At 40.3% G+C, this 12,694-nt stretch overlaps 1 protein-coding gene across 9 annotated transcripts in view; it reads left to right on the plus strand.

Moving 5' to 3' along the window:
- The window catches only part of ANKS1B (ankyrin repeat and sterile alpha motif domain containing 1B), a 423,271-nt gene that overhangs the window by 387,496 nt on the left and 23,081 nt on the right, over positions 1 to 12,694 (plus strand). For 5 of the 9 annotated variants that reach the window (XM_027666829.1, XM_027666799.1, XM_027666814.1 and 2 more), the window contains 3 exons: positions 2,740 to 2,814; positions 7,900 to 8,028; positions 11,868 to 11,939. In XM_027666829.1, coding sequence (XP_027522630.1) covers positions 2,740 to 2,814; positions 7,900 to 8,028; positions 11,868 to 11,939 — 276 coding nt within the window. The remainder of the gene's footprint in view (positions 1 to 2,739; positions 2,815 to 7,899; positions 8,029 to 11,867; positions 11,940 to 12,694) is intronic. The other 4 variants (XM_027666806.1, XM_027666857.1, XM_027666823.1 and 1 more) reach the window with 2 other exon arrangements.

Here is a 12,694-nt window from a genome sequence, read left to right on the forward strand (position 1 = left end):
AACAGAGTCATGAGTTTTGCACTGCTGCCCTTCAGACTGGGCATTCATACACTCATGGGAAATTCTGTTTCTGCTGGTCTGTTTGATTTATTGTTGATTTAATAAATCAAGTCACCGGTATTTAAAGATGATTTAGCTTAAGCCTAGATCCTCAAAACCTTTAATTCTGGGGGTAGGTCTGTCTGATGGGGGTAGTTCATTTCCACAGTTCTTGAAGCAGAGACCTGGACCCAAAACTTGTCTCTCATATGTGAGTGCTTCCAAACATCTTGGGCACTCTTCTTTCCCTAAAGAATTAATTAGAAGGACTTCCCGCCATTTATAAAAGGGGTTGAAGACAGCCTGCCTTCTGCGGGTGTTTTAACCTTTGAAAGAGAAAGGTGAAATAACATAGGTGTGAGTCCCCTCAGTCAGAGAAGGGCATGAAATCAAGAGTCCCCAGTTCCTGGGGAAAGTGCCCTAACCTCTGTGTCTTCATCTAGGAGAAGATGAGCTGGGGAGGGAGAGGCAGGATGGGTACTATTGACATGTGTAAAAAAATTTATTGCCTGCCCTCTTTTTAAATGGAGCAACTTAAAGGCTGTGCCCACACTTACTACAGTGTTGTGTTACCTGTCCCTGAGTTAGCACCCAAGCAGCTGACAGATGTACCCAGTGTATTTATAGCTTTAGGTGCCGCAGCACGGCAGGACTGCTATGGCAGCTCTGCTGGGAGATCCCCACACGCCGCTGCTGCTCCAGCTCACGGCTGATCTGGCTGAGGCCCCACACCAATCCTTAAAGGTAAGGCCTTGAGAGGGGCAGGATTTAAGGACACACTTTTGTCTTAGGAATATCAAGATGGTGAGAAGCAGCTGCACAATGTGATGGTGTCATGGCAACTCCATGCCAGTGCTGGGAAGAAATAAAACATCTGCCAACATACAGTACCCTGCTGCCATACCTTGCTGCTTTCAGGACCTCAGTGAGTGTGTCCAAATAGCACTGCAATAAGTCTTCTTGATTACCAGATGCTTGAGTATGCTTCATCTGGCATGGAAATGCCTTCTCTTTACTCTTCTCTTGAAAAGCGAAGGCACAAGCTTCTGCCATCGATTCCTATTCAGGAATCTTCTCATCCCCAGGCAAACAAAGGTAGGCATCACAGCAGTGAGCATGGCCAGAGCATCCAGAAGTCAGTTTGCTTGACATACACAAAAAAATGTCATTAGTACCAACTAGTGCACTGTTCTAATGATGGCACAGCAGAAGTAGCTGCAGCACTGTTTGCTGGTGACCTTGCACTGAGACTGTTTGTTCATCACGTGGAGGAGGACTGTTTTGTAGCAAGTTGCAGAAGATGGGGAAGAAGACTGAGCAAAAATCAAAGTTTTTATTATCTAATGCTATCAAAACATAGAGCCCTGCATCTCACAAAGGAGAAGCAAATAACTTCAAAAGCAAGATGAGGGAGATGAAATTAACCAGATACATGAAAGTTTAAGAATTACTAAAGCTGGAGGAAGGGATTTGTGCTCATGCATTTCAGATCATGAAGGAAATAAGGGACTATTAACAACATTAGGCAGCCACCAGTCTGTCTGGCAGTGCTTTTTAGTCAGGCCAGAGGATGCCAGGCTTCCCTGGCAGTAACCAGAATTGATAACCTAGTCTGTCACCAGCCAGGCAGCCAGGTTGCCGGCTACAAAAGGTAAGAGCAAGAGCCATGTTTTAAGAAAAGTTGCACTTTTTCGGGTTGTTTTGAACATTGGTGCTAGATTCCTGCTACCGCTGCTGACGAGAACCAGCAATGCACATTCCTGCTGTTGTTAAATTACTTATATATTAATTGCTATCTATTCTGGATACTGCAGTTGCATTTTTCATGTCTGTTGATTGCTTTTTGTTGCTGCCTGCTGAAGATAGCGTGGGCAGATCCTATGTCTGATGCTTTGTTTTAGTTGCCTGGCTACTGTAAAATGTTATCTTAGCGTTTGCTGAGGTGTCACAGATGCTTTCTTGATGAGTGTCCAAACAAGGAAATATATAAAAGATGCTGGTTGAATGCCGTGCTTGCCTGTTGCTTTTGCTAGAGATGCTACAGTATGCTGACTTTGCTTTGCTATTACAGATTCTGTACAATAATGTAGAAGGTAGACTGAAACCTTTCATTTACGCTTTGGGGTCATGGTCAATACCAAAGGTAATATTATCTGTATCTTTGAATGCAAAGGACTTGTTGTTGGAAGGAGATGGTGGGCAGCTGCTTCACTTGATTGCAATGCATTCTTTTCTGGTAATTGTTACAGAGAAAACATATTTTTTCTGTTGATTGTCTTGCCAGATTTTTCCCTTCCCCTACCTGTGAAAGTCTCCAACAGAGAGAGATTTAAGTCTCAAAACTTAATCAGGATGTTGACTTCAAACTTCTTCCCTGCCAAAACCTGAAAGTAACCAGTATTTCTTCTGCTCTCTGTGTTTTCTGTTTATGCCTGCATAACTTTATCTCACAAGTATTTCTGACTAAATTGTTTTCTTGTACTCACAGTCTGAAACCTCTTCTAGAGTCTCTGAATAAGCTATGCGTCTTTCCAACCAGTCCAAAAATATTTTGTCAGCAAATAAATAAAATTACATTTAACAGCTATTTTACTTCCTTCTTTAATATTATTGCAAGCCTTTTCTTAATTATTCTTGCCTTTTGGCAGTTGCAGTGCATTAATATTTACAAGATGAGATACAGTTTTCTGTTTATATTAGCAGTCTTCGGTCTGTGAGATCTGGACCAACCAGAATGCAGGATATCCATTCTCATCGATTCATCAGGTTCATAATGTAAGATACAGTAATAAATGGCTATGTTGTCATTCTTTGGATGTACAGTCTGTTGCCTTGGTGTTATCTACGGGTGTCATGTCGCTGAAATGGTAACAAAAGTTTGTAACTTGTCTGCCCTCCTTGAGGATTATGTGTGCGCACATCCGTGTGTCGTGCCATGTGGTTAGCATATGTTGGCTGTATGGTGTACATACATACAGGACGTGGGGGCATTGCCAGCAACAGTCTCGCTCAGGGGGAGCTTTGACTTCTGTTCCTGATGTTTTCGTTCACTCACTTTTCCAAAGCGGGAAACCGTGTAAACAGCTCGGTTTGCACAGTTTCACCCCCACGGTGTGTTGTGCTGCCCTTTCTGTGTCAGCCCATAGGCTTTGCCCAGCTGAGGTACACGCTGTGTTTACAGAGTCACCTTTGGGGGAATTAGAGGTAATGCTGATGGTGCCCTGAGTTTTTATCACTTCTGTGACAGTCACAAAGGCTGTGCATGTGATCCTGGTGATCCATATTGCAGTGTGGTAAGGATGACAGCCTGTTGTTCAGCAGAGTATTTCAGGGGAGCTGTAGATTTCTCCTGATTTTTGCCATGCCTCCTTGGAACATTTCTACCGAAGAGGGAACGTTTTGACTACCAAGCTTTAGAAGTTTTTAAAATCTAAGTACACCATAACCCTGTTCCCATTATTTCAAGAGCCAAAAATATAAGGAGCTTAAAAAATTCCTCTCAGTCTAGGAACTAACACATAAGGAAACAATGAGGATTTGACTGGTCTGCAGAGCATTTAAAATTTTTACAGGGAGAAAATTATTAATTTTTCAGCCAGAAGTGTTGTATCCATGCGTGCTCCAATTTGTTGTTGTCATGGTGACTAATGCATGTTACCATAACCAGGCATGAAAAAAACAGGTGAAAAGTTATAAGATATGGTTCTTGTTAAAAATAACTACATTCAAACCACTCAAAAGCAGGCTTTTTTGGTTTTTTTCTTCCTTGAAGCATGGAGGGGTTTTAACTTGACATTTTTATAAAAAGACGAGGGAGGTGTTAGATTTTTATAAAATTGTATTGAGGTTACTTCTTATCTGTGACTACCTCTGCATCCAGGTACCTTCAATATGAGTCAAATATGCTTCTCAGAAAATGGGATGAGATAGGAAAATGTGCAACAACTGTAAAAAACCAAAAACATTTAATAGTTGTGATCTGCCTCTGTAGCTCATTTGACATCAAGCATCTGACCCTTTGTAAAGCACATCTGCTGATTTTCAGGGTTAGAAAGCACTGCAAGAGCACAAGATATTGGTCTTTAAGGTTGTCCCTGTAAAAGGATTGAATCCTTACCACTCTGGCACCTGACTTGAGACCATTTTCTGATTATAAATTCTTTATCTGCAAAAAATATTCTTTTTCAAGTTGGAAGAGGCCAAAGACAGGAAAGGTGCTGGTTAAAGACATGGGGACATTAGAATACTAAACCACAAGCAGTACAGCAAAAACCATATGACAAATTGCACAGATGTCTGATGAGCTGTAAAGTTAGATGGGGAATAAATTATCTCTTGCCTTTCTACTTCATCAGAGAGATAAAAATCTCCATCTGTATATTGTGTGATAAAAAATACATAAGCTTAAATGTTTGATTATTTCTTATAATTGCAAATTAAATATTCAAACCAGAAAATCCTTATCCTAGCATATCTATTTTTAATATTTAAATCAAACATTATAGTTGGTCTTCCATGGCAATTTCTGAACATTTCTGTACTGCTTGAAAGTGTATTAGGTGAAGGACCTGAATCTCAATACATCACCCATGAATTGTTCCACATCAATTCCTTGGAGTTAGGACTACTAGTAATTTATATTTTTCTATCCCAGACTTGAGCCTTGTTGTTTCAAGTCTTCTCTAGGTCGAAGATGGTCCTGTTTTGTATTTTACCTGAAGTCAACTGCCATCATGATATCCTAAATCTCAGAATTTCAGAATCTGACTAGACTCAGTCAGCTGAGGAACTCCCTTTCTTTCTGTCGAGGTTTTTAGACACAGGTTTTTAATGTATTCAGCTGTCTAAATCTTGTTTAAAAGCTTTTCTTTCCTGAAAAAAAAAAAAATCTATACCTATGATGTTTAATTTTATGCAACTTTTCTTAGTAGCTGCTCCCTCTACAAGACATGCTGAAATACATGAAAGCTCTCCAGGTGCAGTGGTCTGTCGGGAACAGCAGAAATCCTGTGTCCCTGCGTTCCTCTAACCTCAGCTCTATTGCCTGTTTAGAACATCCTAGAGAAAAGTATAGAAATCTTGGCAATTCAGTTTTGTCTAATTTAAAAGGAGTGGGTACTAGGATGATTATAGAGCAATTAATGGATACAAACAAGTGGTCTCCACACAGTCCCTCTCCAAGTGTCTCATACAGTAGTTTTATTAGCCTAGTTGAAGATTATTTCTCATTTCCTCGTGATTATTTTTCCTTTATAAAATTGAACCAAAACAAGAGGTTATCACTGTTCCTCTTTTACTACCCTTTTATTTACAGACAGAAGAAATGCATTTCTCCATGCTTTTCATACTATCTGTGCAAAAGGGAGACAAACTGTAGAATTATGTACTCATTTTATTCCTTACTTACACCCTGCTTAATTTGTCCATACCATCCCTTTTCTATATGTAGGGAAGCCACCTGCTGAGCAGTGCAACGGGAGGGTTTGGAGCACTACCCCCGGTCACTTGTTCAGTAGAACATAGCACAGCCATCCCCGTGCTTCCTGAGTGAACAGACCAGTGGTCACAAGATGTACTTTTGTAGCTTTTCTGTCCTAAATTTACCTGTGTTCCATCATAGTAGCCTTTTGCTAAATGGATAGGATCTACCTCCCAAGCAGAATATACCACCTAAGGAGTCTTTCTGCTGTGCCTTTTGCAAACGGACATGTCTATCTCGTATTGGCCTTATTAGCCACCAGCGTGCTTGTAACAAATGTGGATAGAGCCTTTCCCAAATCTTCGTTGACGAAGCCTAGCCATGATGACCTCCCAAGCTCTGGTTCCTTACACAGAACGTGCAGGAGTGTATCTTTATTAGGGAAAAAAAAAAAAGGACTATTTCAAGTGGTCTGTTAGCTGTGGCCTTGCACAGTTCATAAGTGACAGCTGAGCATGCTGTGAGAATTTGTGATGGGTGCAATCCATCTTCTCTTGTTGTCAAAGACAGACTCCACTAATAACAAGGATGCAGATCCTTGCCCATTGTAATATGATGGAAACCTTATTTTATAAGGAGAACTGCTTCTTAAAGAAATCAACCTCCCACTTCAGATTAAATATGATAGAAGGTTTTTGTACATGCGAAAAATTGGAGCAATTGCTTCTGCTGCTTTCTTTTCAAAATCTAAGGCTGAAGTCATACCCATGGCATATAGGCAACTTAACTGGGCAAGACAGAAATTACACTACTGTGTAATTGGTAGATGTGCTAATGGTGTCAACAGTAACTAGGTTCGACTTGCTTGACGTTACCATATTGGCAGGGTAATGTTGATGTTTCCAGATTTATCTATTGCTTTTCATTGCAGAGCTGTGCAAATGCGTGTCATTTTGTTATTTTGTGACACATGAAAATGATGTACTTGTTTTGTTTACTCTGTCCTGATTTAATTAGTAAGATGTGATAGTTTGCCAGACTTTGAATGTCTTCGATAAGATTTTTTTTGTGTGTTTTTGATGCATAACTTCTTTCTGCTATAAAAGTCTGAGCTTCCAGCCATATTCTGTGTGAAATACTGATGACAATTCCTTGCCATCTTCAACACATATTTTAACAATATGACATGGATAGAAAATATGCAGAGATAAGTGCAGGTAAAGAAAGTAGTAGTGTAACCCAAATTGAAATAATCATATAGGAAAGCATTAAATAGTTTGAGAGAAAATGAGCAGGGGAAGAAGGAGAATCAGGAAGGAGAAATGTGGTTGCAAAAAGACAAACTGGGAAGAAGAGGGCAATTCAGAGGCAGTTCAGACAGAATAGGATAGAAGTGGGACTGGTGGCAGAGGGAAGAGGGGTTGGGAAGAGGAGAAGGAGTCCATTCACGAGTCATTTTCAGTTAAAGTGAGCTGATACTTTGGCAGCATCCCTGGTGTTGAGGATGTGGGCACATGTGAACGAAAAGTAGGAGAGATCACAGTTAAAAGCTAAATAGTCTCAATAATAATTATTTTTTGCATGGGCTTGCAAGGTAGAAGGAGCCCCTAAGGACCTGGAGGTCAGTCCAGGTCCAATAAAGCCATGACTAAAAACACACAATGGCAGGTGAGACCCAGACCAGCACTACCAGGCTGGGGACATACCTGCACTGACGCCTGCATTGGCTCTATTGGAAGGGAGAAGAGTGTGCTGCAAAGGGATTTGGCAGCAAAGTGCAGTCTTACCTGTGTTCTCTGAGGGCTTTGAGGAAAGAGAGGAGATGACAGCTCAGGAAGGTAATCGCCTGTATCAGTGAGAATCATGAATGTGGAAGGGCAATGTTACTACCTCCACAATGAGGCATCAAGAGGTGGTGATCAAAGTAAATATTCATAAAGAGATTAAAGATGCCTCATATTTTTGAAGAACGTATAGTAAGTCTTCAAAGCAAAGTCTCAGTTATTTAGCCATCTAGGAAAGTTAATTATCAGTTATATGTGCCGGATAATGGAAGACTTATTAACTGTGCAAAAAAGCTTGTAAAACACATAGCAGAATTTGTGAAAGGCATTTTTGTGCATATCATGATTTTTTTCAAGTGCTCTCATCCTCATATATGTATTGTAAACACTTATTTTTAAGGAATATTTCCGGTGCCTAATGATTTTATTCTCAAAGCAAATAGATTTAATTAAAGCCTCATTAAACACTACAGTAGATGATTTCGGATTATAAATTAAATCATGAAAAATATTGTAGGAGTTGTGTTCCCTTATTTTAGTAACATGGCTCTGTGCGTAGAAAATAAATTCTTGTTAATTGAGCACAACAGTGGAGGTCTATTTTGTAGCTAATTTGCCTGCACATACTCTAATATCTTGAACAACTGTGATTTTCAGACAGGAGACTGGGGAGAGCCTTCAATTACCTTGCGACCTCCAAATGAAGCCACAGCATCAACGCCTGTACAATATTGGCAACATCATCCAGAGAAACTCATCTTCCAGTCATGTGATTATAAAGCATTTGTAAGTGTTGATAAATTTTAGTGGTTTGATTTGGGGTAGATATGTTAATCTTGGATTTTGATAGGCTGTTGTGTTTTACTTCCATTTATAATATTTTTTCAGTCACTTTTAGCGAGACAGGCCACTTTTTCTGAAAAACTCTTAATTGTAATAAATGAGAAACAAGGATGCACAGTACTTTTTGCTATGAATTTTGTGATATATTGCAGTCCATGTAGCAATAATGTTAGAGAATGGACACTATGAGTAAGTGGCGAAGTGTAGAAGTGACAGTGAGAGCAAACACCCCTACTTCTCATCTGTCACAAATCCCTGTCTAGTAGTTATGGAAGAATAATAAAGCGTGATATGGGATCCTCACGCCTACCTCAATGCTGTGTTCTGAGTAGTTAATTAAGTGTTGCCTTGCCTGAATTTTATAGATTTGGTTTTGGGGAAGGGAGATAGGGAAGATGAAGATCAGGATCCTGAAGCAGTGTTTTCCATCTCTGGGACAAGAACACATTCAGACCTCTGCCATACTGTTGGCTGCTTGAAGTATCAGTAGCAGTCAGTTCCATCAGGGCAGGGCATGTTTATTTTTACCCCCCTCTAGCTGCAGCTGATTACCACTTCCCATCCCTGGTGAAACAGAGCTTCCTTCTGCAGCTAAAGACAATTAGTGTTTTATGTCTATTATAAATGCAGAGGAGAGAAAGGCCTCCTGCAGCACAGAAAGTATTTTTTTTTTTTTTTAGTTAAAAACTGAAATCTTGAGTTCCCTGGGCAGGAGGACTGGAGCTTCTGGGGATCTGAAGAGGTGCCTCAGCTCACCTCTTTAAATGCTAACATTTCCTGCTCCAACTTCGCTGAAAAGCATTGTTAAAGTTGCTGAAGGGGCTTGCCAGACCACTGTGCGTTCTCTTTGGAGGTGGCCCTAATGAAGTAAGGCTGACTTACTGTACAAAGGAAAGGGGCTCAGTAGTTGCAGTGCCTTTAACGTAATAGCTAAGGGTTAACCCCTGGTCCAGGACATGGTGTTGAGATCCTCTTCACCTGAAGGGGTTAAGATCTCTAGTACTTTTAGGATAATGCTCTGTTTATCAAATACAGCTGTATTTTGGAGGAGAGTTGGAGGCTGCTGCACCTCTTTTAAAGCATATCTGGAAAGGCAGGAATTAGAGACTAAACACAAGTGAGACAGAGCCTGGCTCTCACTGAGCAAGGGCAGAAGGGGTGTTACAGGCCTGTTTCACTGGAGTACATCTGTATCTTCCATCAGACCTTCATTGGGTAGAAATTGCCGTGAATGCAGTGACTGTCCTTGGACAGTAACTAGAACCTCTGCCTTACTCAGCAAGTCAAGGTCAAAGACCAGCTCACCTACTATTCAAAACCTCCTTGCTCACCTCAAATTGAAAAGGAAGCTTCTAGTTCTTTAAATATTTTTCCTAGTTTTCAATAAAGTGAGAATGAGTGCCTTGAATCTTATTGCATGATCCAGCATGTCACCTTGTAATAGATTGGAAGGCATATGGATCATTAAAGAAATGAAGTTGAAATGACCATGAATATCTAAGTTACTGGTGATTAAGGAAACACCTTCCTTTCCAAAGGACCATGTGTCACTGCTTTGTTTCAGCTCGCTGAGCTGTATTGACCTGAGCCTTACAGAGTAAAACCCCGGCTTGTAAGTTATAATGGGTGCAGCTTTCACTGTATGCCACATCACTCAGTTAAACTGTTGGATGTTCTCTGCATTGCTCCCGTGTGCTCTCAGTATTTAAAAAGGAACATTTCCAAAAGCACAGCAAGTCAAAGGGAAGCAAAATTCCCTCCTAGAGTTTCAGATTTTTCTGAGAACTAAATTGGACGGTACCTCTGATTTGTTTGTCTATTCCACAGTCCTCCCTGGGAAGCATTTCTGAATGCCTTCAGCTGAGACTTTTTGCTGCTGTGCAGATGGGACGGGAGCTACCCATCTCTTCTCTTTCTTCCTCTTGTTCTGTTGTGAGCTCAAAGCACTAATTTTTTTACCCTGGTACCTGACAAACTGGTATCTTTCAAGGAAAAAATAATTTGTTGTATTGTAGTCCATAAAAAAATAAGAAAATTAAAAAAATTGAAGAAATTACTTGCAACCTGCACAGGATGCCAAAAGTGTCAGACAGCAGGATCCAGAAAAGAATACAGTTCAACTCAATACACTTTTAATTTTCTAATTTTCGAGTTTGCTTTACATTTATTGTTTTTCTTCAAGGGCGATGTCAAGCTGTCCCACCAAATTAATGCCCAAAGCCCTATTCACGTCACCATCGAGCCCCCAGCTGGACTCACAGCTGCTGGGTTTATGAATCTTTTACATGTGCAGTCCTCCAAGAATGCCCTTCATTCATTCCTTTCTGTATGTGCTTGTCTGGTAGTGTTGGTGTTGCTCACTGTTCCATCTATAATGCCCTATAAAGTGTTTCTCACTAATTGACATGTTGGCTACTGTCTACATTGAAATATTTATGCATTTTCTTGCAGGTCAGAGACTCCTGCAGTACACAGTGTGAAGTGAAGGCTTTAAAGAAAATATCTCAGTTTAGGTCAGGAGACCGGAGAATTGAACCAGTACATTCTCTGTTCAGATCCAGCTTGCGTTCGGCTGTAACTGAAGTTCTTTTTGATAGGTTCTTGTCTAAGCTGAAGCTGGTTCACGAACTGATTGGGTCAGTTTAGGCTGTTTCCAAGGGGAGTCAGTGTGGTAGAATGAAAAAGGTCAGGCAGTGGTGATGGTCTGCAGCATCCTCTGGGAAAAGGCTCCTGCCCACAGTGGCTTCTCTTCAGCTCCTGTGTTGCCTCACTTAGGATTGGAGACCTGGGAGAAGCCATGGCCTTGTGCTGCAGTGAGGATACAGAGAGAGACATCTCTGTGCCTGGGGAGGAGCAGGTGAGGGGTGACTTGCTGTCCTCTCTCCTCAGTTAAGCCCGACTTGTATGTGACATCATACAGAAATACAGAAACATCCCATTTGCACCATCCAAACGTGGCATAGAGGAGTACTGAGACCCCAGACAAACAAATCCAGAGAAGCAGAGCCTGCTGCCAGGGTGCAGGAGGGCTCAAGCTGCATGTGCCAGCAAGTGACAAAGTGAGGGAAAGACCTGTAGGAAGGGGCCTGTTTTGGTGAGGCACTCACTGCCCTTGGAGAGGAGCAGGCTCCTCTGAGGGCATGGAGGCTTTCAGTGAGCTGAGCCAGGACACAGCACCCTTCTGCTTCCTCTCACCCAGCCCTCCTCCAGATCAGTAAAGGCTTTAAAATAATAGTTCAGGGTCAGCCTTTCCTTAGGAAGAAATAATGGTCTAAGCTAGTCTTAGTATAGATTTATTTTCTCTGTTTGCTGACGTTGGGCTCTGCTATTTGCGCGTAAATTAGTTACAGATTGAGTACGGTGAGGTTAAGATTGCTGCTGCCCTTCACATCCACGTGATTGCAGACATAACAATAGGAGATCAGCAGATGGCAGCTAAAAAAAGCAGATTCTCCGTTTTTTATTCAAATGACTTTTTTTAAGATGGATTCTGTAGTATTTCCTCATTGTTTGAGTGACTAAAACTAGGAGACTTTCAGATATTGTTTCAAAAGACACAAGCTGATTCAATACACTTGTTGCTGTGCATTCTTGTTTGGTAGGTTGATTAATGCATTGGTTTAAATAATTTATCAAAGAACTGCAGAGTAAAAAAACTCTAAAATAATATATTAAGTTGACTGCTACAAGTAGGCTTTTTAAAGCATTTTTAGTGCATTTCTGCAGATGTTTGTCTGTTCTGGAATTTGAGTTAAAGTAAGTTCAATGGATTTTTGTTTTAGTATTTAGGTTCTATGCTGGTAAAAGAGTTAAGAGGCACAGAGTCAACACAGGATGCATGTGCAAAGATGAGGGTAAGTTTGTAAACCTACTTCTTTCTCTATCATAATAGTATTAAATAACATCAATCTGTGGTTGGTTGTACTGTGCCCTTTTTACTTTTATAATGTACTGTTACCCATTTCTTTTCCTTGCATTTACAGTGGTATTCAATAGGAAATCTGTTCTGCATTACATCTTAATTTCAAGTACTATGAAAATTTAAAGGTAGATTTTTCTTTTGCATGTGGTATCTAACAAAAAACCCCAAATGTATGCATTTTTTTTTCTCGTGAATCTTTCGGTATGTTTCAAAGTACTGTCCACATACTTTAAACGTGCCCATACCAAATTGATTTTATAAACAGAATTTATAGCTTTTATATGATAATCTAAATTTAATTTTCTATGTGAATATATGTACTAATAAATATATTAACATGTTATCAAAGCTTTTTTTTATGCATGGTAAATCCAACAGTCACATAATCCTATGGATGCTTTTAGTCACATGAGTGTTTCCATTAAATATGGAGTTACTTACATGCTTTTTGATTGAAGGGTAAAATGGGATCTAAGTCAGTCTCACCTGATGGTGGAAAAGCAGTTAGGTTTCCTTCAGACTGTTAAGAATATGTTTTCCCATGGCTCTTTGTCCTGATACTGGTTTGTAGAAAATTGCAACAAGGCTCGGTCTATCTCCAAGAAACATACCACTGCTGGAAACTCAAAACAAACCACGGCCTGATTTATTCCCAGCTGTAGTTGTAATAAGAATGAACTGGTTCAT

This window comes from Corapipo altera, unplaced genomic scaffold, assembly GCF_003945725.1.
Source record: "Corapipo altera isolate COAL_440 unplaced genomic scaffold, ASM394572v1 1, whole genome shotgun sequence".
Lineage (NCBI taxonomy): Eukaryota > Metazoa > Chordata > Aves > Passeriformes > Pipridae > Corapipo > Corapipo altera.